The sequence below is a fragment of the Apus apus genome, chromosome 5 (genome assembly GCF_020740795.1).
Source record: "Apus apus isolate bApuApu2 chromosome 5, bApuApu2.pri.cur, whole genome shotgun sequence".
Taxonomy (NCBI): Eukaryota; Metazoa; Chordata; class Aves; order Apodiformes; family Apodidae; genus Apus; species Apus apus.
In genome coordinates, this window is record NC_067286.1 from 29,708,654 (window position 1) to 29,732,740 (window position 24,087).

Below are 24,087 nucleotides of genomic sequence, written 5' to 3' on the forward strand. Positions count from 1 at the left end.
GAGCCTTTCCGAGTATGATACACTTTTAATACTCCTTAATTTAATTTTATACTTGCTTATTGCATTCCACATGAAATCTTTTTAGACTCTGTACGATGCCTTGCACTAGTTGGAGCCTCTTATTGATCTAGAAAATTATACTAAGTATTATCCTAGCTTTTCTTGACAGTTTAATATTTATGTACTCATATTTGGGGTGTCTAAATATGAAGAGAAGGGAGGCACTGGATACGATCTCAAGGGTTGAAATTAGGGATAATGAGGATGAAAAATAAAAATTAGGATAAATTTAGTCAGTTAGTAGATGAAATCAAATAGGTTATAAAAACTTCTGCTGTGAGATACTGTTTTAAATTAAGAAAAATTCTAACACTTTCAAGTGTGTGCCAATACATATTTTTTTTTGTTTTGTTATGTTCCATCAGTATGCTTTTAAATGTATGTTTACAACACACTTCCAACCACAAAGGTTTTAAAGGTAGACCAAGTGGAGGGAACAATGTGGGAAAGAGCTGCATACTAATAATTTTGCTGTAGCTGCTTTTTATTTTCATTAGCTGTCAGAATTACACCTTTGATTTGTTTCCAGTAAAGCAACAGCATAAGAAGCTGCTATTGACAACTGCCATAATCTGATTTTACTTTAATGTAGTTTTTTTCAGTACCTCCATGTTTTGTCTTGGAGTTTCTCCTGTTAACCTCTCAACAGAAACATCTGTAGGACGAAGGGGTGAATATGGATCCTGCTGATTATAGCATCATGCCCCAACTGCAGAACTTCTTGACAGAGGAAGATTTTTGTCTCCTATCCTTTCTGCATCGTTGAAAAAGTGCTTTTTGCCCCCCAGCAGCTGTTTATCATTTTCTTTCTTTGCTAGGTCAATGGCAGAGACTTGAAGGACTTGCGGCACAAGGATGCTGTGGAGCTGTTCAGGAATGCCGGCTGTGACGTGTCTCTGAGAATTCAGCGCAGGGTATGTTTTACCTGCTTCTTAGGGTTATTTCTGGCACGGTTTAGGCTGGTTTCTATGATTGGTAGCTCTGTATTTCCCAAAGCAGAAAAACACCATGTTCAGATGCTCAGTATGAATTTTGCATATAAAGATTTTGTTTGAACTATGCCCTTCTCTACTTGGCTGCAACTGTAATCATCCATCTGTTGCCTGTTTGTAACAGTTACCAGGGAAGAGGGGAGTTTGGGGAGGTCCCTAGATCCTTGTTTTACTGGAGTAAGGTGTGTTTTCTCACAGCTCTCCTTTCTCAGAGGCAAAGGTTTGTCTGTGAAGACAGATTCTCAAGTTCTCCAGTTTTGTTTCAGAGGTCAAAATCTTGCTGGAGACAAAACTCTTCTGTTGTTTCAGATGCCATCACTCATGTTAGGGTCGAAATGCGTGTGCAGCCCACTACAAAGAAACAAATGTGGCCTGCTATAGTTTAAATACACTGGCACCATTCTGGATATAGGAGAAGAGGAATCCTTAACCCACTGTTGCCATTTGAACATCCCTGGCTGGCATTGAAGTTGACAAAGGAAATCCTGTCAGCCTGAAGCATGGTAGTGGGGAGAGGTGGGTTGAGGCCTTTTTTCTACTCCCTTAATTAAAGGGGTAAATCTTCTGGACAAGTGTACAGGGCGAGTAAGAAAAACAGAGAGAATGAGTTATGCCCTTTTCCTGGTAAAGACACCAGGAAATAATGCATTGGAAAGTGCATCAAGGGGTGACTGGATCTCTGTGTGTCATTGCTTCTCCTGTATGAGATGTCCCCTGCTCCAGCTGTTACAGCCCTAGTTCACAAAGTGGGAAAGGAACATGAGGGTGCCTGGTAGTAAATGGGTACCCTGTCCTAAAGCTCAGCCCATCCAAAGGCATTCCAACACTCCTGTGTGTGGAGTGTACAGGTACGTGGGGAAACCCTCTTGCACATCCTTACAGAACCACCTATTCCTAACACAGGTTCTCCTGTGATGAGCTCTGATGCAAATACTTTTTTTTCCTTGTAGTTGCAGCCACAAAATGGCCCTGTAGGTCACCAAGGTGATGGAGAATCAGGTGGGCTTCCTCTAGCAGCAGTTCTTGTGCCAGGCCTGGCACTTGCTGCAGCAGCAGTCTGGATCTTGCTGAGGTATCGACAGCGGATGTGAAGAGTTCACGTTCTGGATGTCACTGCGTATTTTACACAGCTATGATGTAATTTAAAGATAGAGAATCAACGATCTTATCACTGACTGTTGTAAAAAAGGATCATTGCCTTTCATAAAGCTGCTGCTGATGTTCTTTATATATTGATTCTGTTGCAGGGTGGATGGAAGCAGAGACAAAAAGGGGAGGGGAGTTGACTGTCTTCATGTATAGAGTGGAATAGCTCTGGTTTTGACTAATCTGAGGAGGTTTTGCCTTCCCCCTCTGTTTTGCACCATGAACTTTCAAACACACTCATTTATTCCGTGGTTTAAGATGTGACTTTTGGTTAAAGGGGTGGGGGCTGGGGTGGTTTTAAACCAAAACATTTACTAGAGGCTTTGCCTTGTTTCCACTGAATTTTTCTTGAAACTAATGAACCATAAAAAAAGAGAAGAAATATTAAGGGTATATTATTATTTCCATTTAATTTTTGTTGGTTGTTGCTAAATAAATGCCTTAAGAAAAATGTATAAAGTCTTATCTGTGGTTTCACAGGTAAAATATCAGTGTAACTGCTGATTTAACAGTAATATGCAATATTTGTGACCAGTTCTGGAAAGACGGAAGATAGCCTGTTGCTAGAAAAAGACTTGGATTGTCACAACGACTGCTCATTGTTGGGTTAGATTTGTAAGAGAATGCTTTCCACTAAATGGAAATACTGGCAGACAATGGAATCACAAAGATGAGCAGTGGCAAGAGATTTGGGTATGCTGAAGCTGCAGAAGAGTCTTTAAATTAATAATGAAGCAGTAGACCCTCCATCTGTCAAATGGGTTGCATTCTGCATCTGTCAGGTTAAAAGTCTGGTTTGGGGGTTATTTTTTGGATGAGGAATACTTTAGATAAGCAGCTAACTTGCTTTCTGCAGTCAAAAAAATCTTATGATGATTGAAAGGAGGAAGCTGAGAGCAGGCTGGGATCATCCTGACTGTTGATTGTTTGTGAACACTGATGTGATGCTCAGGAGACAGATTGGCTCGTGTAAGCCAGGGTAAGGCTTAGCGAGTGAAACCAAAGGGTGAGAGTCTTGCTCTGGAAAGCATGTTGCTGAATTTACCTGCAGGACCTCATCTCCTCACTGTGATTTGAACTGTTTTAAATGCCCCAGCTGACATGAGCTCTGTGGGGTAAGAACTGTTCCTCTTGTCTCCAAGAAATCAATGTGTTTTGTTGTTTTTGTTAAAGAAAAGCAAAATGCATGGTCTGGTCTGTATGGTGCCAAAAAAAAAAAAAAAAAATCACATATGCAATATATGTATTCAAAAAAAGAAAAACTGGTGTCTTGGTGCTTTACTTATCTCTGTTCTGTATTATTCTAGTAGGGCATTGCTGATGTGGTTGGAATTGTGTGTTTACTCAGGGCTGTATTACTGCTGTCTGCTGAACAGTATGCTGTTATACATGGCATTCCTAAATCACTGTGGAGTTTCAGAGCATTTACACCACATGAAATCTTGCTTTGCCCTGTAAAGTGCTCTGGTCTAAGGGGAAGAGGAAAGAGGAGGAATTTTGCTCAATGTTCGTAGGGGACTTTGGGAACAGACTTGAGGTTGGTTGAACATACACGTGTTGGATGGTCTGGGCCGATGTGTGCGGTGTCTTGCCTTGGGCTGCAAACCAGTTTTGCTTGGTAGCATGAGGGCTGCTGTTTGGACAGATCTCTGCAGATGTAGCATGAACCAGCTTGCTTGTCTGTGGCCTGCTCTGAATATTTGGTTGTGGTGTCCATGTGGAGCACAGGTGTGTATTAAGATGGACAATTAGAACTTGTTGTTGTATCCCAGCCATGAGAATGAAGATCTGTCTGTGAAACACCTCTTGTTAGCCCTTGGCTGAGATGAGCTTCTGTGAGAGGGATTGTGTGGAACAGTCTAGGAGGACATGGATGTGCAGAAGGAATTGGTTAGTTTTGCTCATTTCCCATGGAAGTAAGCAGAGAAAGCAAAGCCTTTGAGTGTTTTTGAATGTTGTTAATCTTTCAGCTTTGCTATTTTGACACTGATCAGACATGATTGCCATCTGTGTTGCAGGCAGTTTATTGTGGGGGCAGGATTATATCCAGTGCCCAGATAATCATGTGCATTACTGAGCAAGAAAAAACCCTTCTGGTGCATACTGTTCCTTTGGATTTCTTTTCACAATTACTGAATAATACCACAGCATTACCTCAGTGGCTTTTTCAGAATTTTAAATAGTAGTTTTTAATCAGAATTTAAACTATCTAGTCTAACACCTTTCTGTCTGCCTCCTTCAAACCAGTGCCTGAGGAGCACCAAACAATTCCCTGCTACCTCTTGTTCTATTTATTGACAAAATTCTTGTGGAAAATACACCTCAACCCCAAATGCTCTGTGAGCTGTGGCTTGTATTACTTTCAGCGGCTAGACTGTCTCATCTGAACTTTGTGTCTTTTCCAGAGTCTTTTCCATCACGTGTTTTCTGTAGCCTCGAGTTTCATCTTTACACTAACTCTGTTTATACATTTTCTGTCATTGCAGAAGAAGTGAATTAAAAGAACGTTTCATGATGACAGCCTGTAAATGCAAGTGATGAGAGAGAGTTTTAGCTTTTGCTACAGTTTACATCTCTGCGTTTTGAAAAAAAGATAAGTTGCAATCTTGAAGAAAAGCATAAAAAGCATCCAAACTAATTTATAAGTTTGGGGGTTTTTGAAGAACTCATTTGCCGTTAATACTGAGGGCAGCTGAAACTCTGAAATCCCCATGTTTCTTTTCCATTCTCATCTGTTCCCCCAACCTTATTGTGAACTCACTGACCTGCTGAGGGCTGTATTTTCATATCCATAGTTTAAAGACAAAGCCGTCTAATTTGACCTTCTCTATATTCCAGGCATTCTTGTCTCACTGAGTCTCCCGAATTGGATCTGTTAGTAGTATGTATTTCTCTTAGGCATAACAGTGAGAAAGAGCAGCCAGTCTTGATCTGAAGATAGGAAGATGCACTGCTTCTGGCACTTTAAAATTAAAACAAACTAGAAAGGAGAGTGTGGGAGTGAAAGGTGCCTTGCTTTCCATTTGCCTTTGGGTTCCAACAACTGGTTGGTTAGGTTGTTCTGTGCTAGATTAAAGAGGCCTCTAATAATTGATAATCTCTCCCTGTGAGGGGATTTGTGTGTTTCAGTTGCCTTACCTCTCATTATTTTTAAGAAATGAAGCCAACTGAGTCCTTTAAGATTCTCAGGATAAGATACTTTCTCTCTTGGAGTAGTTTCTGTGGCTTCCTGCATCCTTTACAGTGTTTTTGTATTGCTTTGTAAAACACAAACACCCCAACCACATGCAGAGTCTCACTATTGAACATACTGATACCATGTACTAGAAGTTTTCCATATCATTTTTCTCTGCAAACCTTTATATATGTATTTTTTTTGTGAAGGTGCAGGTACCTGCAAAGCAAATTTAAGCCAACACCTAGCAGCTGGCTTTGTTTTGTTTTTTTAATTTACTTCTATGAATCTCTGAGAAGTGGTTTACGTTTTCACCCTTTCTGTTTGCTTTCTTAAGTTCGCTAAGGAATCTGTAAACCACAGAACAAACAGCATTGCCACATGAGAAGTGAATTCTCTTCATTCCAGTTTGTAGATCAAAAGAGCCATCCCTTTTGGTCATACTGTGACACTAGAAATGAGTGTTAAGTGCCTGGATATTCTAACTTTTAAATCCTTGTCCATACCCCATGTGCCCTGCATGGTGTGGGTGAAGGTATCTGACTGCGTTTTGTGGAATGACTGCATCTCCTATTTGAATTGGCAGTGCACACTGACAAGCTCAGGTCTCTCTCTCTCTGCCTTGTCTGCTGTGTTATTTTTCAGGTCCAGTATCTTTAGCAGTACTGATTTTGTCTTCTGCCAGAGCATTGGTGAAAATACGGAATGAAGTTTGATACAGGGGCAACATGGCATGCAAGAGGCAACAACATGGATTTAAAAAAAATACGTATATCAGCATGTTGCATAGTACTAAGTAGATTTCATCTGAGTGGTCAGTAAACTTCATCTGTTCTCTTGCTGGCAGAAGCTGATGCAAGGACAGTAATCAGGTCAGGTGAGCTTGATGAGCCAGTCTCTCTCTCCTCCTCTTTCCTAATTTTTTGATGTGACTTTAATTCTAGAAGTCACTCTCCTCAGGTTGAAGGAAAGTGCAGGTGGTTTACTAATGCGACAGTGTTCCATAGGCTGGGGGCCCAAGGGAGAAGTTTCATGGAGAAGTCTGAAGAAAGCTCTTATCCATACCCTTATTCTTAGTGTTTTCCCCATGACTGGCTCTAGACACACTCATGCTGCATCCGTGCTGCTGTGCTTAGTACATGTCCTCTCTGGAGCTCTGGTCTGTCTCTCCCCACATGCAGGTGAAAGGGACTTGAGGCCTTTCAAAGTTTCCTTGAAGAAGTATGAAAAGTTACAATGAGAAGTTACACTGGCTTAAATGAAGAGCAATGTTGTGCAGACTCAAAAGATCTCCTTGTCAAATTTGAAAGGTTTTGTCCTTGCTGCTGCAGCTGTAACTGCTTGCAGGCAAGCTTCACTGTAGAGTGAGCTGTGTATCTCTTACCTGTTTGCCAAAACCAACTTTCCTAGGCTGACACTCTAAGTAACGAAGAATAACTGTGCTAAGGATGCAGGGGATTATTCAAAGCGGCATATGAAAAACTGGAGATCATTCACCAAGCTTTTATGCTTGTATTAGTATCCAGGTCTTTCAGTCATGTTTCCTTTGGTAAATTGCTATTCCCTCTCATCCCTCTTCACCACCTCTCAGCAGTCTAGCATTTGTGCCTGGCTTGCATTTTTTTGCAGTCACACAAAAGCAATTGTCATAGGAAAACTGCTGCTTTTGCTCTGTGTCAGCAGGTACTGGTATTTGTTAATACAACTGTGTCCCCTCAGTTTCTCTGAACTGGCTATTGGACTTTGCTTTTTGCTTCCCTTTGGAAATGAATGTTAACACTTATTTCTGTGACTGCCAGGTCAGGTGTTGGAATATAGATCACCAGAACACCGAGCACGGATGCATTGTCCTCTGAGATCGTGGAGGCTGTACAGTTGAAACAGTAAGAGGTTCTGATCAGCTCTGAACTGAGCCCAGAGAAGCCCTAAGAGCTTCACTCTTTGGTTGTGTGGACAGTAGAAGCTCTTGCTGAGTATCAATATTTTAAGCAGGCTGGCCCAATCTCTACAGCAATAAGGGCTGGATTCCAGTTTTGGGAATGCTTCTGAAGACCTGTGTTGATGAATTGACAACTCTCAGCTCCATCCTTGCACTTCTTGCTGTTACAATGTGTCTGTCTCACCTTTCCAAGTTCATGGTGGTGGTGGTGCTGGGAGAAAAGATTTACCAGTTGTTAGACCATGGCAGTCCGCATTGGACCTATACCCCATTTCCTACTGTAGGTTGGATGGGCAAGATTGGAAGATCTTAGGGCTCACCAGTCAGATGACTACATGTCCACTACTTGGGAAGGTGCATCAGAGGTGCACTTTACACTACAGTTGTCATTCTGCCGGAGCAGTGTTTCCAGAGAAATAATAGAGAAAGTTTAGCAAAGGCAAGCAGAGATTTGGAAAGACAGCTGTACTTGTACTTAGTACTATGCAGGGAAGAGTTGTCTATGTATCTGTGGCTAACAACATCTCTGGGGAAAAGTTTTTTGGAGAAACTTAGAGTGAGGGAGAAAAGAAGGGCTGAAGAAAACCTGTTTGTTCTTATTCATGGTGAGTGTGTGAGTGAAGTGTGCTCCTAAAGAAAAGGAAATTAGATTTAAAATAAATTACAACTGAACCTGGTTCCATAGGACTGCTTAGGTTGAGAGACAGGGTTGGGGACCTGGAGAACACAGCTGGGGGCTGGTGGATTTAAACATTATGTTTTCTGGGAATGGAGAAGTAGCAGTGTAAGGTGTAAGCCATACTGTTTTTTTTTGTCTTTGACACAGCCAACTGCTTCAGCTACTTCAGTCTAACTAGTAAGAAGTACTTGATGAGCCATTAGAGCTATTCTGGATGTTAATAACATTCATGCAGATAGACTAGAAGTTCTGTTTCTCTGAATCACTTTAAATAAAATTTAGAATTCATAGGTAGTTTTCAGGTTTGATTGCTGACATTAATTGAAGGACATCAAGCTGTTAAATTGGAAGTAGTCTTAAGTTACATGGTTCTATTCTATTTATTATTCATTAATGCAGGAAAATGTACTAGGATGTTTTCTTAAATCTAGAATGATTGAGATACTAGCAATCTGGTGTTAAAATTTGCTAGCATGGAGGTTGCCAGGTGGAATTGGATACTGTATGAAATAAATTACTTGCTTAACTGGTGAAATATTTGCTGCCTCAAGTACACTGGCTGTATGGGAGTCCAAATGCAAAACATGAAATAGCAGGTACACAGTTAACCTAAACGGTCTTTTCCATTCATTGCTCTTCTGCATGTTTTAGTAAATTTCTAAATCACTGAAGCAATAAAACATGGAAGAAAAGAGGATAAAAGAATTTTAATATTTATGGCTTCTTTCACTTCCTTTATTCTAAGTGCAGCAAGCGTAGTACAAAGTTTGGGAATATAGTTCAGAAATTTAGTTTTAAAAGGTGAATAATAACCCGGAATTATGTGCATTTTTTTTCTTCTTTCATTGTGTAAATAACAGAAGGGTTTCTGGTGAATTTAGAGAAGACTTCGTGCAGCTCTGCTCATGCTTCTCCACAAGCTGTTGTTGGCTGATGCACAAAAAGGCATGCTGGTCATGCACTCTAATGGCAAAGTTAATACCTTTGGCTATAAAGAGCTCATGTACCAGGGAAGTGTTTTCATATTCTTGGCTTTGCCATGTTGGGGTCACATAGGAGGGAAGCAGAAATTGGCTAGGAAGGAAGGCCAGAAAAGGGACAGAGGTCTTGCAGGAGCAGGGTAGGTATCAGTGGGCCACGTGAGAGAGATGTGGTCTGCCTGGCACAGCAGCCCTCCTTTATGCTGGGATGTTCCCCACACAAGCTCAGCTCCTTTACCCCTTCATCCAAGTCCGTGCAGCAGGCTGGGGCTTTTGAGTCCTGGCTGAGCTATCACATGCCACATGAATTGCAAAGAGAGTCCTGCAGAAAGTCAGTTTGTCTGCCAGCCCAGCACTTTCTGCAAAGACATTTCAGTCTTGAGTGCTTTTTCTAAAATTGTTTGAATTTTCTCCCTAGCAGTGGTACCAGCTTTTCCAACTATAAACCACTGAGGAAGTGTTGTGTAAACATTTTCAAGGCATCTGACAAAGCCTTTAACTTTCTTCTAATGGTAATTAAAAGTGAGTGTTTGAATCAGTAAGAAAATTAAACAGCACAGTGGTTTATGGGCTCCACTGCATTTTGCTCAGAGGTTGAAGCAAGACTTCAGATACTCTTGTGTGAACATCTAGACATGCTAGGATGAGGAGGAAAAAGCCTTTCCCATTCCATATTCAAGTTCTTCCTGTTTGTCAAGTTTTAATTAATCTCTCTTTGAACTGCTAGTATGTCCGCTTTTGGCTACTGAATTTTCTTATAGTGTATAAATAATTTTTAAAATCCTAAACAGAGGATGTAGTAGAACTGATCAGCTCAATAAGAGCACACAGTTCTGAAGCTCTGGTATGAAGCTGGGAAATGAAACCAAACACAATCCAGCATATGGGCTTCTGTGTCTGTGATTAAAAAAACATGTAGTCAAAATGCAGCTTCAGGGAAACCACTTTGCTACTGCTGTCTCTAAGTGCTGGTTTAAATGCTGGCATCAGAACGTGTGCTGTTGTTCCGGGTGAATGCTGCAGTACAGAGGTGTGGGCTGGATGTGAAAGGGACCAATTAGAAAATATTGGCTGGAGAGGGAGAAGAGTTTTGTTAATCCCAAGGACTCAACAGCTGTTGCTGAAGAATGAGGTTTGGACCATGTTGTGCCACTGTTTCCATGTACCTGGGTCAGTGTCTTGTCAGTGTCTGTGCTGATTCTTTGAGAAGCAGGCCCCACTTTCCCAAAATGCAGGCTTGTTTTGCCTAAAGCCAATGTGCTCTTGATTTTAAAGTGGTTAAAGTTTGAGGGATTTACTCTAAAAGGCTTCAACTGACAGAAACAGATTCTGACAGTTGTGATACTTAACATTTTAGAGGTGAGATTGTAGGCTGCCCTTTCATAGGGGCAACCATTTATGATTCAGAGCTTAACAACAGAGGATACAGGGGATGAATGTCTTGTGTTGAGAAAATAAAAGTGATGTTAGGCTGGTGTTCCACCCATTCTTCTCCTGGCAGTGGGCAGGGGTGGGAGTAGAAGGGGGATGGCAGAGAGTTGTCTCTCTTGCTTGGTAAATGCTAATCTATTTTAAAAATACCAAACTGGAAACCATTCTCTAGAACTTTGCTTTCCTGTGGCCTTCTAGAGATTTTTTTTCAGTGCCTGAAATGTAATACTTTTTTGCTGGGCTGTCATCAAAACATGTGTGACCTTTTTCCACCTAATTCTGAAAGTCTTTTGCCTGACACCAGCTCCCCCACACACTGGAGGGACACAAGAATATTTTCAAGCCTGAAATGGAAACTAAATGGCTAAATACAGGCCAATGGATTTTCTTTCTGAATTTAACTTTATTATGTTAATCAGATAGACATCCTGTGAGAGAAAAGTGTTTTTTTCCTGTGGAGAAGAGATCTCTTATTTGTCCTTACTGAAAGGCAGAGAGGTAATATTCGTCTGTGAGACAGGGATGGGCTAGCAGGAGGGGAATCCTAGCAGTCCTCCTGAGATTCTGATTCAGAGACAAATTCAAATTGCTTGACTTGCTTTTTAAAGGTATTTTGTACATCTGCCCCATGGATTAAATCTAAGATGTTGTAAGTAGGATGCTTGTTTCATGAGACCGCCAGTAATGGCATCTTTCTGTCACTTAACAGTTGCCCTGGTAGGTTCTTCCTGATGCATAGTATTTGTGTGGTTTAGCCCTCATACTTTTCATGAGGACAGTTAATATACTTTCTCTATCTGAACATATTTTTAAGTGTGTAGTGGAGCGGGAATGAAAAAAAAAAATGAGGTAATACTGTGCGCACACAGAAATAACCCATCTATACAATTACTGCCTTGTTGAAGGTATATAATCACTGAGCATCAGTGATTCATTAGCAGTTCTCAATTCATTGGCTCCCAAGATGGCAATATCAAGTCAGTGTAGTGTTCTTCGTTATGATCAGTGGCTCATCTAAATACACGTGTTGATGGGTGTTGTTTTATGGGGAAGTGTCAGACAAATGTTCCTGTAAGTTGGGAAGCCTGAATGCTAAGAAGAATGTGGAGCGAGGCAAATGAGGGATTAATGCAAATGACATGTTGCAGATGGTGAAAGAGATGAGTCAGACTCAGATGTGCTAATAGCTGCTATTGGTGAGGGAACTCATTCTCAAACTGTTGTTAGTGTCATTTAAGCTTATCATTTGGAGGCCTGGGTGTTTATGCCCAGGCTTTAACAACACAGACTGTTCAAGAGCTGAAGCTCATAGCCCCTTGTTGACTGCTGCTTCCACACGTGGCTGCATGGGGAGGATCTCCAGCAAGATGATCTATGCCAGAATCAGTGACTGGCTGTGTTGTTTTTCCTTGGTTAAGAGGATATGTGTTGATATGAAATAACCTTAAGGAGCAGTTATAAATACACCAGGATGGTCAGCACTGACTGAGTTATATCTGTGTCTTGCTTCTAACAACTGGCACACCCACAAGGATACAATGCTCCTTCATTTGTCATATTACCCAGGAGTGATGTTATCTCAAAGTAAAATTTAGGGATAAAATGGTGTTTACATGAACTATGGTTACAGACAGAGGTCATGAAAAGAACTGACAAAAAAAACAAATCAGTATCAAGGCTATATTTAACAATAGGGTTTTGTTTGAGTGTTCCAGCATTTGTCTAGTTTGTCACTGAGTCACAGAGTGGTCAGGATTGGAAGTGACCTCTGAAGATTGCCTAGTCCAACCCTGTGCTAGAGCAGGATCACCCACAGTAGATCTCAAGTGTTCAAAGTGTTGTGAAGTGTTGGAAGGTGGAAGGTGGATCCTGCTGTTGAATTTCTGTCATTGAGGAAAATTGTTCATTTATTCCCATTTTTCTGCCCTCAATCATAGATCAGAATGGTCAAATTGGACTTTTTGCAGCTCAAGCAGTAGTTACTCATTACTGCACTCATTACTGCGTTACTTTGCTGGGTGCCTTCCAAAATCAGAAGTTGGTCTCTAATTCTCTCCTGCTAACTGCTTTATTGATACAATCAAAGAATTACAACAGAGGATGCTTTTTTGTTGCACCATAATTCTGTAGGAGTGTCTTTAGGTTTCTGCCTTCTTGGAGCTATTCAACTGATTTCTTAAGAAGGTGAGCAAGGTCTGACTTGTCCCAATTACCATCTGAGCCTTTTAAAATTAGGTAAAACAAAGTTGTTTTCCAGTTCTGTGGAAAAGATGCTGGTCTTAGTAAGGCTGCATATTTTTACTATCTAGTCACTTTAAAGTTCAACATCTGGGCCTCACCCTTTGCTGCTCACAGTCTAAATCCCTTTTGGTTATTTATGCTAAAGAAATTGATGGTAGAATTAGGAATCTTAGATGTTACCTTCCAGTTTACAAAAATATTCCAGGTCCTTTTCTGGTCTACTACAGCAAGTAGTGTCTCTGCTATCTCCTTGTCTCTTTTCAGGAGACAACCTGTTCTTAGCCTAAGACTCCCTATAGCTAAATTGTTCTCCAGCCCATGTTCTGCTTGTTCTGTCAGGGTTGGTTTGGGGTTTTTTTCTTTCTTAAACTCTGTGCTGGTTTCTGTGGTGTTGCTCCTGACTGCTCTCTAACTCTCCTGCAGCTGTGTACATGCAGCCCTCTACCAAAAGCAATGCACACTTTAGTCCTTTTTCTAGAGTTCCTGGGCAGCCTCAGAAGAGCCTCTGTTTTGGGCAGTGACATATGCTCCTGTTTGGAGTGGATACCGCTAAACTCTTCCAGGTAGTATCTTAAATAATAGGTCCTAGTTTTTCTACTAGTTTCAGTACATATTATGTTGATTATGGCAGTTTTTGTCCTTTATTATCAAGCTTCAAGTCAGCTCCACATATGGAGCTTCAGAGTGTTGATGTGTCTGGCTGTGTGTCATTGAATGCAAAGTTTGTTCCAAAGAGAGATTTGGTCCCTCCTCCTACAGGTGATCTCTGGGTAGAGACTCTTAGTTGCTTCACTCCTCCATGAACTTCAGTTCTTCTCTCACAACTCAAATTTACCAGGAGGAAATGTAAGACTCTTTTCGCTTACTGTTCTCCAGATTTCTCTGTGTTCCTTTTTGGAACATCATATAGTGTTTTCTATGCTCCTGTCCTCTGGAACAGAAGCTGACCTTAAGAGAGAGTATGAGTTTTGGTTGATATGCCAAAGAAAGCCTGCACAAACTCTCTAGTTCTTTTTGCTGATGTTTTGCAGGTCAGGAAAGTGCCAACCCAAAATACTGCCTCTGGAAGGCACTGTGTTTCCTTTTAAGAGATTCTTCTGGGCAGCTGTCAGTGCTCAGCTCATCAAAAAGTTACTGACTGGGTTTTTGTGACTCCCACAAGATCTAAAATTGTATAGCAGTAAAAGCAAACACTTAACAGACAGCAGCACCCAGAAATATTCAGGAAGGAGTGACCTGATACTATTACAGTGAAGCAAGTGGAAGAGCTCCCCACAGGAGCTCTGGAACAGTTTAATAAAACTGTCTTCTGGGACAGTTTAATAACTCTTATAGTGGCCCTGTAGTGTCAGGGGAGTAATACATGCATCCCCTTAGTTGTAGTTACCTTATTTCTGTGGAGAACAAAGTAATTAGTGGAGTTCTAACAACTTTTTCATTGCCAGGATTTTCCATTCTTTTATCTTGGTCAGAATTGGAGATTACTTAAGAATACTGGCATATAAGGTTCTTTCATCCACAAAAATGCCCTCTCCTTTCCTTGTCTTTATTTTTCCTCTTTCAAACGTCAGCAGTTACGGCAACAGGAAGGTTGGAGGCAAATAAGCATCTGGAAGCCTTCCTAATGGGCAGAAACACAGGCTGGAGTCTCTCCTGAATTCAACAGTACAGTGATAGAATCACAGTGGCATTGTTAACAGTGGCACAGAGTGTATTTTGAGCTCTCAGGGTAGCTGGATTTAATGAGATGAGATGCTGCTCATGCTAAACCTTCTACTGGAGCTGAACAGTGTGATGCATACAAATGCAGAAAATGTGATCTGAGGTTTTAAAATTGCTTTCCTTATTGATGTATTTTCCAGGACAAAATGGTAAAAGATGGTCTGAGTTGCAAAACTAGGAGTGAAAGAGCTATTTAGTTGTGATTGTGGATTCCTTCAAGAAGAAAAAAAGAGACATTGTGGCTGCATTTCTTATCTGGCATTAATGCAGTGCCCTTCTTTTAGCCTAGCAGATTTTCCACAAATGAGAGTTAGAGGGGGAGAAAAGTGGCTTTGACAACTGTGGAGTTAGACACTAGTGTTCTAGGGTTTGATTTCCAATATACTTGTATCTAATCCCTCCTGCTGTTTTGTTTGGTTTGTTTTTTTTCTGGACTCTCACTCTGCAGACTGTTTTTCTGATATTATGCTGTATTATCTGTATTATGCTTCATTCCATTTGTTTGTTGGTTGGTTTGCTGTTGGGTTTTTTTTTGTGTGTGTGTGTATGGTGAGAGTTTCCTTAGCTCATACTGTTCCCAGTTACAGGACTAAAAAAGAGAAACTTGACAATCAATATCCCAGTAAGGTGAAAATATTTGGTGTTACCTTTATTTGGCCCCAGGTTTAAATTGTGCAGATTTACCAGGTCTAACAGGACAGTTTCATTCTTTATGTGATCAACAGGCATTGAAAGGCTGAATATGTCCTTAGTTATCTGTGAGTGGAGATGAATACTCCAAATTTCAGATCTCACTCCTACTCTCCTGAACTTTAAAGAAGTTTAAAGGTTGGGGTTTCAATGCAAACTTTATTGCTTGGCTCTGTCTGCTTACTGGTTTGAAATTAATCTAGAGTTTAACCACTTCCACACTTCAGGGCAGTTAAAATTTGAGTTTCAAGGATGAGAAGGATCAGGAAGGAGGGAGGAGGAAAACCAGTGGGGTTCCTTAATTACTAGTAATGTTTTAATTAAATGGAATAGGGCTACATGAGTTTGATAATCTGAGCTCCTCTTTAGAATATTGTTGTTTATTAGGAGATACCTGCAGTGGAAATGGTTCCTCCTCATAGCACCACAGCTGTGTGAAAGCCATTTCATGAAAGCCACTGTCATTTTTCATGAAAGTTAAACCAGAATTGATAGTGTTTGAAGGCTGTCACTTCTGGCTGACAACTACTTCATCTCTCTTTTCATGCACTCAGCTTTATGTTTATATGCATCCCCTGCCAAGGTACAGCTTAAATATCCAGACTTCTGTGTGCCTGTGATATATATGGACTACCTACAAAATCCATTTGTATGAGAACTATTTAAAAAATCAGTGTTTAGATGTGCAAGATGTGAGAGTGTGTGTCTGTGTTTGATGACAGAGTTTGGATTTAATCCTAAAATACCTTCACAATTATTTTTAGTGCTGGGACATCCCAGAATACTGCAGCTGCTGCTGCCTGCAATGAGATGCTAAGGGCTTTGCTTTGGCCCCTGTTAGCTCCTGCTCCTGGGATCTCTTATTCCTCCCCTGTGACAGAGTGGCCATGCAATGCCAATCCAGCAGATGACACAAGTTTTGGTACTCTGGCTGAGTAGAAGCAGAGCAGAAGGAATCAGAGCACCCTGGGGTTGGAAGGGTGGAGGAAGCAGAGAATGGGGCTATCTGGACCCACGTGAAGTGAAATTTTACTGAACAGAGTTTCTGCAGTGCTCAGAGCAAACTGTCACTGTGCTCCAGGTTTTCAGGACATGAAAAGGAATTATGGTCTTCACAACCTTATCTAAAAAATGTAGTAGTGCTGCTTAGCGTGACTCAAGCCTCCCGGGAAGCATGCTTGCGCTTTGGGGGTGAGCAGAGGCAGTGCCAGGGATGGCCTCTGTAGCAGCCTGTGCATGGTGATGTGGTCTGTGTTGCATGACAGAGGGGCTGCTGCACCGGCCTGTTTTGTCCCTCCCCCCAGAATCACAGCCCCATCCAGCCTTTGTTGCTGGCTGTAAAGAGCATGGTGGGTTCAGCTAGGCTGAGTGGGCATCAGCCAGTGGGCTCAAGCTGAAAATGGCAAGAAAGGCCAGTAGCAGGGAGAATAGGGGCTTTCTTATTTTCTGGGGGGAATCATTTGCAATTCCTTTTTAAGAGCATTATATGACAGGAGTGTTTACGCTTCAGTGACCAGAGACTTGACACACATCATAAAGATGTTCTCATCATTGTCCGAGAGGGCCTCAGCACCTTGCAGAATTGGGCTACATGTCATCACCCACATTAGACTGGCACATGGGCCCTTCCTTCTTTTCTTACAGCTTGTGTTGCTCTCCAAATGTGGTAGGACACTTCCACTTTCCCCCATTTCGTGGTTCCCAGACCTGTGAAATTCCTTGTTTCTTAGCACTAAAATCTGTTCTGCTCCTTGTGTCTTTTAGGTCTGCTTTTGCTTCTGAATTCAGTAGGGCTTCTGTCCATAGTTTCAGTATATTAGGAGAAGGACATTGTTTTTAAAAAGCGAAGCAAACAACATGAATTCTGAGCAGGAAAGCACTTTTAAGATGTAATTTGTTTTATGGCAAAGTTCTTTTGAGGTGTATGTAAAATAAACACATTATAAAAAAAATATAAAATCCTTCAACTACACAAAGCAAACCAAACTTGACACATTAAATAATGAGTTAATAAACATCTATAAAATAGATTATGTTTTCAGTCTGATTTGTTTTCCGGTCCTTTGGAGACATCTGATGAATCATACATGGTTATGGCAATGTGAATTGTAAGTCTCCTCACGACTGAAGGTAAATGTCAAAGACACCATGTGTTAGAATAAGATATTTCACTTGGCAGGTATGGCTTATTCAGGAAATAGGTTTCTGTTTTATACATACACACTCCACAAGGCTCAATTGAGTGTGTCAGTTCCTTGAGCACCCATCCTGTACCTGCCTTGTGTGGTTGAATACCTCCTCCTCATATAGGTAAATAACATTTTTGTTGGTAGTGGAGAAGGGAAGGGGTATGATCCGTGAATTATTTCTCTTTGGCGCTCTTCTAGTAAGCAACAAGCAGAACACATCTGTTGCCTGTGCGGCTGGAATCACAACGTGAGCTGAGTTAGAACTGAGTTGCCAGAAGGCAGGACCTTTGTGTCCTCTGTTCTTGCTGATGTTGACTTCCTACCTGAGCGGGAGCGAGTTTCTTCTGTCAGTGCTCAGAGCTCTGGCCTGGCATTTTTCCAGCAAACAGAAGATGTTTCAGACATTCAGGCTGAGCAAAGGACATCTGATGCAAAGCTTTTATCTCCTGACCTTCCACAGATTTTCTGAGAGGAGCTGAACCTTTTCTAGAGGACCTGGCTCTGAAGTAGTTCCCTGGTGAGTTTTCACATCTCCTGGGCTCTTGTAGCTTCTTGCTGCTGTTAACACAGAGCTTATTCCACAGATGAACCCATGTGCCCTGGGACTGACTTTTGAGAGAGAAGCAGAGAGCAGTACCCCCGCCTCCTTTTGGGCAGGGACAGTTGCAGTCATCAAATTTTGCTTTGTGCTTTTGTGCTTTGGGCCAGGAGGGATGGATGGGGTTGGTATGAAAGCGAAGGTTTCCTTATAGCTGGCCTCAGCAGGTCAGACATTGGATAGGATGTGTCCCTTGTTAAGTACATCTAAACTTTAGATTACTGAAGTGTTTTGTCTCTGTAACTGTTCTAGTAGAACAAACATAAAGGAAAAGTGGAGCCTCAAGAGGTGGGAATTGTCTGCACAAAGATGTTTTCCTAGAAGTCCTGAGTGAACAGAGGTGCTGTTGCGCACAGTGCAAAGCAGTGGTCCTCCCAGTAGAAGTAAGCTCTTCTTTGACCAGTGCTGAGTAATGGGATGGATGCAAGGGAGATGGGCATGTAGGCTTGATGAAAACCTTCTTGAAACAGAAGGTAGGATTTTTGCTGTGCTCTTACACACCCTACGTGTATCTACATGAAAGTCTCCTTACTGCTAGCAGTGAGTTTCATAGATGAAAAATTCAGGAGTTCTGAGTTGTTACAGGGGTATCTCGGCAGAAATGGAGCTGAACTGTAAAAAGGACATCACTGACTCTCTCAGTGGCTGGGGGCAGGATACCTTTCCAGGTTGGTTGAGTTTAACTGAGTGGCAGGGACAGGGGATGCCACTAAGCAGATTTTAAGAAATTTCCTTTAAGCCAACATTGTTTGGAATCATCTGAATCTCTCTTCTCATACCATGTACAAGAGACATGGTCAGCAGAGAGATTTCAAAAGCAGTGCAATTCAATATAATGCAAAACACCTGACCTGTATCTGATTCCATTTGGGATCTCAGTAACAGCTGCAAATAAGGCCAAGCTAAATTCCATCAGCATAGCGAGATCTCAAGAGCCCCTTTGCAGTATGTCTGGAATACAAAATACAGCTAACCTCCTTGCAATTATTGACATGACAGCTCTCTGAGTGGAAGAGAGAGGATGTGTATGTGTGTGATTTGGTGGCTGAAGGTGGAGTTGTGCTGCTTAAATTTGCAAGGCCGAATGCTCTGAGGCCTTGATGCTTGATGAGGCTGGAATTCTTTTAAGCTAGGGAAGGAGAAAGGTTGTGCTCTTGCTGAGATTCCATTCTGCAAGCACTTTCTTTCTTTATAATGATGGGAGTTGTTCTGCTGCAAGGTGTGTTTAGTAAAAACTGGCTTTTTCATCCAAAAGGCTAGAGATTATTATTATTTTTTTTTTTCTTTTTCAGGAAACATTGATTTCCTACTGAGTCTCAGTGGGATTTACCAAAAGAAGCAAATTCCCTTCTCCATTGTCCATGGAGAAGGTCTGGGAAGTGGCTAAGGGGATTTTAGCAAAATGAGAAGAATAATGGACTGAACTCTTGTCAAAAGTTGAGTTTTTATATGTACAGGAATCTATGTGTACATATGAATATACACCCACATGCATATATATTTAGTGAAATCCTGAACACCTTTGGGGAAAACAAGTCCGTGGCAATATTTTCAGTTTCACCAGACAGTCCTTTTAAGTTCAGGAATGGTAAAAATCTGCACCTGTGACTTCACCCTTCAGTTGGCTTCAGTGTTTATGTTGGATCAAACCCTATTCATTGTCAAACCTTTCCCCTCCCTTTATTTTCTGATGATGTGTAGGGCCTATAGCCTCTGCATTCTTGCGTGCTAAAATGGCTACAGTCTCCTAAATCCCACAGGGACATCCAGAGCATAGCAGATGATCATTCCAGGGCAGGATGGGGAGGCCTGATGAATTCAAATAACGTGCTGCTTCTTCATTACCCTCCACCCACCCAGTTCAACACAGCAGATCTTCCCATTGTAGCTTTAAAAATTATTTTTCTTTTGTTTCTTTTCTGCCTATTTAGGCTGTATCCTTGGCTTAGTCACTCCATAGTGCTTTCAACATCAGGAGCATGCCCTTGTGTTGCAGCAGAGCCTTGCAGGGCTCAGCTCTGCTGGTTTGGCACTGGGAGAACTGTCCCTGCTTTCTCACCCAGCTAGCAACATTTCCCTTCGGTACAAATACATTAATTACAATCTGCATTATTTTACACTTGGAAAGGTGTGTCCCAGGCACCAGCAGGCTGGTGTCTCTGCCAGCCAGGGCTCTGCTGGCAGTGCTAAGGCAGCTTAGCTCTCATCTGGCACTTGGGCACAACTTAGCGAATGAAGGGTTTGTGCTGGTTTGTTAGGGCCTGCCAGCCATTCTCCTCCTCTTGTGTAGTGGTGAGCAGGAATAATAGAGGACATAAGGCTTTATTCTCACAAAGAATACAGGTGGTGTTGCTGCAGTGCTATAACTGAGGTTTTTAGCTGTTGAGGAATACCAGAAGCACTTGCCATCTCCATGGCTACTTTGACATGTTTTGGTTTCTAGTTTAGCAAGGACTACCCATTCAACTCAACTGATTCGCAACCTGATTGATTTATTTTTCCACCTTTTTATAACACATCTAAAAATAAAGAGACATTCTGCCAGCAGTCAGATAAGTTCCCTGCCCTTTATCAAATAAGAGATAACAAGAACTAAATGGAGTTCTTAATGGAAATCGAGAGAGGTTGGGAACAGACCAGAAGCTAAGCCCCGTGTCTCCTCACCTGTGAAACATCTGAGGCACAAATGTGTCAAGGCCCTGATAGGGTGCCTTCAAAAAGGGTCAGTGTTCAGCTGCTGCCCCCCTCTTTCGCCCCTCCCTCTTTCCCTTTTCCCATCAACTTCTCTGTAAATCACCTCCCTCTTTGGGCTGTTCCAGGATTACAGAAGCAGAGAGGTTGCTCCTCTCCTTGCAGAGAAGCTGTTGATCTGTCTCATGTCAGCATGAGCTCCCTGGCCAAGGTTTCCTCTTGAACTCAAAGATGACTTCTATGGCAGCAGGAACCTGGGAGGAGAATGGATAAGACCACGGAAGACCTTCCTTGTCCTGCTGGTGAGAAAGGGCAGTGGTGCTGGTTTGGGGACAGGAGTGATATGTAGGAGGCTATTTACTCCTGCACCAGGAGTAAATTTATTCCTTGCCCCAGCATTCTGTTGCAGACCCTGTGAGAGACACATTAGCTTATCTCCTCAGTAAATTTTGCCAGGGCAAAAGAGGGTTTTGCTCATCTCCTTTTCTCCTGCCATAGCACTGTCACTTTTTTTTCCTGCCATTCTCCATATCTGGTGGGTGAGATGAAGAGTTAGAAAGGAAGAGAGGTCCTGGTATGGGATTCACAGTTCCCTGCTGGTGGGAAGGGAGAAGGCTGAGGGGGGATTAAAATCTTTCTGCTCCAGTAAATTCACAACTGTCTGCAGTACAGTAGTCTGGGTGTAGCTGGTATCTTTGAGGCCTTGGTGTAAGGGCAACCATTTTGTCTCTTGAATTAAGTGCACTGATACTAAGGTTTTGCTACATATTCTGGAGTGCTGGTGTCACTGCAACAAAAGTGCATGTGAAATGAAGGTAGCAGGTGTGATGTGCTTTAAGGATCACAGGGTTATCCTGATGGAGCAGATGAAAGAGCAGATGGAATAATTTAAGTGCCCAGGTTTTTTAGACAAGTTTTATTGAAGACTGAAAGGTACAACCCTCATGTCATTGTGAAGTATGTCATAATGCTAGATTTAGCACATGACAATAAAAATGGAAGAGGCCTTAAAGATCATCTAATTTCAACCCTCTTGTCATGGGGAGGGACAAGTCATAGTGCCTGGAAGAAAAATTACTCTGTATACGTAGAAGTGTAAAATTTAAGAAGCTGGAAGGTTTTTCTATCTCAATCTGTCATTGTCCTCCCTAGTGTCTTGTCTTGTGCTTACGCTTCCTCTATTGGAATACTGCTAATGCTGTATTCTGCTTTTCAATAAAGAGTAATTTTCTAATTAATAATCATGCAGAAGCTTTTATTCTATAAATGTCTGTCCTTCAAGCTAACATCTTTGCCTTAATTTGGAGCTGGAGATCCTTCCTTGCAGCTCTTTTATACATGACAATTATTGTTATAGAAGGTGACTGTGATTACTGCTGTGCAAAGGTCCAAGTAAGGGCATGGCAGGCACTATGTATTTTTTCAAGACATGCAGAAAAATTAATAAAAACTTTTTGTGGTGTAAAATAACCGAAGACACTGGGATTGATCAACATGCAGTACACTCAAAGATAGGGCCTGAGCAGGGCTAAAGCACCTGCTCTGGGAGTGGTTGAAAATGCAGAAAACCAAAGATGTATACGTGTGTGCATGGAGAGGTGTGAGACTGAGAGAGGTGTCAAGAATTATGCTAGTGGAGCAAGGTACAAGTTCATTGGGAGGAGCAAGCCTGCTATGGGCTTTTGCTTTGTTGGTGGAAGTAGGACTTTAATATATATTTCTGTGAGACAGCAGGACTCTCTATACCTGCATAACACCTTTACTGATGTAAATTTTAGGAACATAGATAGGCCTGTGATACTAACAAACTGCTTAGGCAGAATAAGCAACACGGGAAGAGGAAATATACTATTATTTAATTTTTAGTTTTATTTCAGGGCTTTAACCACAAAGGAGCAGATATCACAGTCTCCATTGGGCTAGGTTATGGCTGTAGGTAGAATGTATGTGCTTTAGTTTTCAGGACACCTACAGTGAAGAACTGGCAGAACAGGCCAACTCTGATGAATGTCTGAAGCAAAATTGACATTTTTATGTATTACTCCATTACTTCAAGCAAACTTAAGAGGATGAGCAGTACTTCAGGAAAAGTGGGCTCCTATTGGCTATTCATTCCAGGACTGACCTTGCAAAATTACATATTTAGGCCTGTTGCCTTCAATTTTTCAGTGACTGAGTATTGAAGAAGTTTAGAAATTTATACTGGCTGAGGAGCTTGTTGATAAGATCACTAAATTCACTTAATTAATTCCTGTAATAATAAGCTAGTACATTAGCCTGCAGTGCCACCTAGCCTCCTCATCCTCTGGAGAGCAGGAAGTATGGCATGAATATTTTAGAGATATAAAAACAATCTGGAAAACTTTAGTATAATGACCTTTTTTATCCCCCTTTGTTTAAAGATACAGTAATTCAATCTTATCAGAAGATTTTCATCAGCATGCTGAAAATCCTTGCCCTGGTATTAGCCAGTGAGAGGGGGAATAAAAAAAGGAGGAGAAATAGAGGTTATTTTTCTTCAAAATGCTAGTGACTTGTTCAATGCGAGTTATTGCTCTTAATTTGTAAGGTCTGAGCTTGGTAAGGAACCAGCCAAGCTGCTGCATGACTATTAAATATTTTAACAGTCTGATTTAATCTTAAAGTGATTCAGAAACTATTGATAGTAGTCCTGTCAGGAGTTGCCATTTCTGTGGTGAAGGTGGAGAGGTTCGTGACATACCAGTAGTGCTTTGTGGCATTCCATAGCATTCACAGGTTAAAAGTATGTGGGGAAACAAAGGCAGCAAATGGAGTTCTGCTTCCACACTGATACTAGCATCTCTGCTACCTGAAGAAGTCATGGAGAATTGGCTTCCATCTGTGGACAGGTCCCAGGGCAGTCTGCTGACGAGAAAATGGCCCTGGGAAAGGAGAACCAATGGATGGGGGAGTTCAGGCTGCTGCTGGTTTGTTCCTCCTTCTTCCCTGATTCCTCCTTGGGGGAGAGAAATTTAGTGCATTGAATTTGGAGTGCAGCTTCCACAGGATAACTATTTGGCTGTGTTTCATGGAGAGCCATGCTCTTGTAATTGGGGGAAGAGATGGAGTCATTAGCAAGGATGCAGGGTGGGAACAGCATTCCAACATCAGGTTGGATGGAGGAGGTTAGTGAAGGGTAAGTAACATGACCTTATATTCATGAACAAACTTTGCAGGAGGCCTTTGTGCCTCTCCCAGCCTCTCTGCCCTAACTGTCAGTTAAACCTTCTCCATCAATGTTGCAAGACAGAATTGCATTTTTCCTTACCCTTTGGCTGACTAGGTTCACATTTTTTGCTTGCTTTTCAGATCTGACTTCTGCGTTACAGGATTGTTAATAAGCGATGGGGAAAATATATTCAAATCATCTGTTTCTGACCAATACACTTCCAAGACATCTGTGATAGCTTCTGCCTTCCTAAGTAACAAATGTATTTAATCTGAAGCTTTGATTTCTGTAGCTCTATAGAAACAAACACACAGCTTGTTTTTTTGGCACCATTCACCAGAATCTCCCTGCATTTAGCCTTGAA

The 24,087-nt window shown here is 41.6% G+C and overlaps 1 protein-coding gene across 2 annotated transcripts in view; it reads left to right on the forward strand.

The window, feature by feature from the left end:
* SYNJ2BP (synaptojanin 2 binding protein) overlaps positions 1 to 24,087 on the forward strand; it is a 95,418-nt gene that overhangs the window by 5,043 nt on the left and 66,288 nt on the right. The window contains exons 3-4 of one of the 2 annotated variants that reach the window (XM_051620321.1): positions 879 to 974; positions 2,003 to 3,460. In XM_051620321.1, coding sequence (XP_051476281.1) covers positions 879 to 974; positions 2,003 to 2,143 — 237 coding nt within the window. In that variant the 3' untranslated portion in view covers positions 2,144 to 3,460. Of the gene's footprint in view, positions 1 to 878; positions 975 to 2,002; positions 3,461 to 24,087 lie in introns of those variants that run through there. The other variant, XM_051620319.1, reaches the window with a different exon arrangement.